Genomic DNA, 4,161 nt, shown 5'->3' on the forward strand with positions numbered 1-4,161 from the left:
ATATATATATATATGACAATATATTCTCTGTATCTGGGTTGTAATATAAGTCAAGCTTATGCCTGTGCATATATCCAAGTCTACATTCAAGTCAATCTGTTTCTATGAACAGATTCGGAAGAACTGAATGTCAGCTCGTCACATGGTCGTAGCTCTTGTTTTGTTCCTCTCGCTGGTGTTTCGCAGCCACCTCAGAGTAAGAATAGAAATGTTTCCACTTGACCTGCTATAGTTTAAAGACGCCTGCTGTGTCTCAGCTGACACTCCAGCTTGAATTATTTGCTTCCTTTGAACCTATTGCAATTTGTTGTGCTTGTACTTGAGGTCAGTGTCTCACTGAGTTTGACGGTTACACATGTCAACACCAAGACATGTTTCTGTAAAGCGAAAAATGTCAGGTAATAGCAAAAAAAGAAGATTCTAGTAGTCCATTGAAGACACTCGTACTCACTTGAAAGCACCTTCACAACCACTGGCATCTTCTGTTGAATGACGTTCTTGTAGGGGAAGCGGGCATTACAGCAGTAATCAGCGACAGAGTCATTGATCAGCACGTTAGAGAAATACAGATCTCCATTGACTCCCATGGAGACCCTGCGGTCCGGCCGCACAGCCTCCATGGTGGGGAAAGCTGTCTGGATGGGCCAGTTGAAAGGTCGAGCATATGAGCCTGAAATGAAACATTATGTTAAAACATCATCTGAAGTAAGTTTAGAGGAGATGTCTGAGGTCAAATTGATCTATGCTGTTTTGTTTATGCTTTTCTGTGTTTGACCCTTCAGTGACCCAGAACTGTGTATCAGACACTTACAGCTGGACATCCAGTAGGTTTCAGGTTTGGGTGGGCCAGGCGGGGGGTCACAGGACAGGACCAGAGGCAGACCAGCACTGACCACCACAGGCTCCAGAATCTCCCTCGGCCACACAGGAGCTCCTGCACAGAGAGCAGCACAGTCAAGTTTTTGCTGTTTAATGGCAGCGCTGGGTAAAGATCTGAACAGCCAGATAATGGGTGATGCTGGGCCTCATGCTAATAACTTGTTTAGGTGCGAAGAAATCTAATCAAGACAAAAAACAACAGTGAATTCATCTCGCTTACAAGTATAGTCCGTGAGCTAAAGCTTTTGTGGCCTCGACAGTGTTCCCCGGTGACGGATCAATAAAGTTTGTCTTATCTTATTTGTTATTTCATTGTGACCAACATGGGCGCCGTAATTAAGAATAACAAAAGTTCAGGCAGTCTCCAAAAGCAAGTTAAGACTTTCTTAAGTTTAAGTATTTAATTTGTTTTCAGACCTGTGAATTCGTAAGCCAGTTTAAAGGTTCAATATCTCCATAAATATAAATAACTCCTACAGTTAGGGAATTTGGTGAGGACACAGACAGGATTCCCAGAGTTTCCAGCAGATCAAAATGATTGAATGGCTCCAGCAGATACTAGGTTTTTAATTACTGACCCATTAAAATGTTCAGACAAGCACTATCCTGCACTATCACTGCTGTCAAAACGTAATAGTGTCAACTTTGCTTCCAGGTGATATAAGTTGACTCAGGATTTTACACATTAATGGTGGTGCTTGTTGCTGAGTGCATGAACAAAAGACACATTGTGGGTTTGGGTCTTTTTGTGGGATTTTAGTTATTTTTGAACAATAACATTCGTCTGTGTGGTTGTTCTTGCATTTAAGATAATATTCACTATAAGAAAAGAAAAAAGGTGCAACTAAATTGTAAAAAAGAGGAAAATTAAAGTACTGTGGGAAACAATAAATATTGTAAATCACATGTGGTGAAATGTATAAATTACAGATCTTTGCAAGGCATTTCAAAGGATTTTTTTGGTCATTTTTATTTTATTCAATGGGATTCCAAATGCTGAAAATAAGGATGTCACAGTTTGGGACGTTTCATGTCATGTCATGTAAAGTGTGAGGTCACTGTACATCTGCTTTCACTGGTGGACACAAACAAACAGTTAATTCTTCTACAGTCCCGACCCTGAACTCACTGTATAGCTGTAGTCTGATCTTGTTGGAGTACGCAGATCCATACTCATTGGAGGCAATGCACTGATACTCGGCCTCGTACTGTTCTGGATTATTGCGGGCATAGATGTCCAGAGTCCCTGAGCGCCGGCGCATTGATGCCTGGGAGTCACGTGCCACATTGAAATACTTGCCATTACGCCTCCATGAGAAACTTCAGGATTGAGCAAAAAAAAAGACAGAAAAATCAGTGAAGTGCTACACGGACAGTGACAAATCTGTTGTGTGTGCTGCTGCAGGTCTTACATAGGATGAGGGTTTCCTTTGGCTTCACACTCTATGACCATGGTGTCTTTGGGGTCAACAATATGCTCCTTCATTGACTGCTTTATGATGGTGGGGGGTTGTCTGACTGCAGGCAGGGGAACAAAATCCAAACTTATGCGATAAGGTAGAAATACATCTACAAGCAGCAGAATGACACATCTTTATAGACTCACCCTCCAGAGGAATGTCCAAAGTCCAAACACTCTGCCATAAAAGTAGCAGCAGCGCCGCTTCGACAAGTGTCCCCATCTTTACAGTTCATTTAGTCCAGTAATAATGTTGATCACCAAGTCCCCTGCTTGTTAACTGAATGAAGAAAAGCAGAAGACATCTACAAAACATTCATACGAGTCAGAAGCCGTTCATCAAGAACACATCGCACAATCATCCACTTTGCCATCAATGAACATTGCACCGTCGTGGCACTTCTTCATTTGAGTAAGTGCACTCATACTACGATATAAACCCTCCCCCCACTTAATTACGATTAAAGGTCTTTAATTCAAAATTTTACTTAAGCAAATGTATTTTCAGTTTAGTATCTAAGTAAAAATACTTATTCCGTAGGAAAATAACCTTGTGAGTATTTATTTTTAATGCTAATATTACTGAAGCAATGATGTTGGCTGTATTTTATTTTGCTGTTGTGGCTGAGTTGATAGTTTATTATACTTATCTCAAGGTAATTGAGGGGTTATGGGATCTTAAATAAAAGAAATATATGCTACAAAAATGTATACATTTTGTTCCTTTTTTGTCAAATACTAGTTAATTTCATGTATTACAGTGTTATCCCAATGTTAAAGTAGCTATCTGAGACGTTTAGCAGGGAAATAACCTATATATATATATATATATAAAGAACCTGCTGTAAACTCATGGAGACATTTAACAAGTGGCTCCAATCATGAAGCAGTAATGAGGCAAAAAAAGAAAAAGGTTGGGAATGAATGATCTAACAGAGAACAATGTATTGACTTTGTAAACTTCACCAATTTATGTTTTAATGAAAAGAAAACCTAATCTGAACAGTAACTGTGGCTCACTGAAATGCAATCTTTGGAAGTATAGCAAAATAAAATGGAAGTACATGTACCCCATGAAGTATTTTCACTAAAGTACTGTAACTTATTAGGATCTCACTGATGTATCAGATTCTCTAGCGCAACATTTTTTATAATTTCCACACAGCAAAAACAAGACAAGAACAGGCTATTAAAGCTATTAAACTGTCTCAGACTGACATGAAAATGAAGCCCCCGAGAGTCTGACAGGAGTAAATAGTGGTAAGGCATATCTGCACGATCTGATACAATTTATCTGTCAGCCTTAACAAAGAGTGTCTCTCTAGATGCTTCTCTTTGAAATATTTTGCTCTAAATATTCATTGAACCGCGCATCGCGTTAGTGTGATGAAAACAAAAAGTTATGAGGACCTACCGCTCTCATGTAAAGTCAAATCAGGGCTCTCTCCTCCCCATCTCTGTGGCTTCCCCGACGCATCAGTAATCCACTGACTTTTCTCCAGGAAATTATTCTTGTTTGTGCAGTATAGCAATTAATGCCTCAGTCCCTCAAATATCAGGTCAAGAACCCTTGAGGAGTTGATACACATCAGTAATTGAGTTTCTGTGTGTCACTGCCACTTACACTCTGCCCACCCAGCTCATGAATAATGAATGAGCCCCATACAACACCTACACTTCACCCACTTCACTGTTCAGGCCAGACTTGCATAAGTCTGAACAGTTTGTCCTCATCAAACTGCAAAAGTTTTCACAATAAATAAACTGGAGTTCCGAGAAATGAAATAAATGAATTTACTACTCCAGCTGTTTGGTGAGGATTT

General features: G+C 39.8%; 1 protein-coding gene across 1 annotated transcript in view; it reads right to left on the minus strand.

Moving 5' to 3' along the window:
* Positions 1–3,924, minus strand: part of nfascb (neurofascin homolog (chicken) b) — an 18,119-nt gene extending 14,195 nt beyond the window's left edge. The window contains exons 1-6 of the mRNA XM_008279192.1: positions 3,753–3,924; positions 2,486–2,643; positions 2,292–2,397; positions 2,009–2,199; positions 812–934; positions 452–670 (exon numbers count right to left, since the gene is read on the minus strand). Coding sequence (XP_008277414.1) covers positions 452–670; positions 812–934; positions 2,009–2,199; positions 2,292–2,397; positions 2,486–2,561 — 715 coding nt within the window. The 5' untranslated portion in view covers positions 2,562–2,643; positions 3,753–3,924. The remainder of the gene's footprint in view (positions 1–451; positions 671–811; positions 935–2,008; positions 2,200–2,291; positions 2,398–2,485; positions 2,644–3,752) is intronic.
* Positions 3,925–4,161: the final 237 nt, after the last annotated feature.

This window comes from Stegastes partitus, unplaced genomic scaffold, assembly GCF_000690725.1.
Source record: "Stegastes partitus isolate 25-593 unplaced genomic scaffold, Stegastes_partitus-1.0.2 Scaffold4, whole genome shotgun sequence".
Lineage (NCBI taxonomy): Eukaryota > Metazoa > Chordata > Actinopteri > Pomacentridae > Stegastes > Stegastes partitus.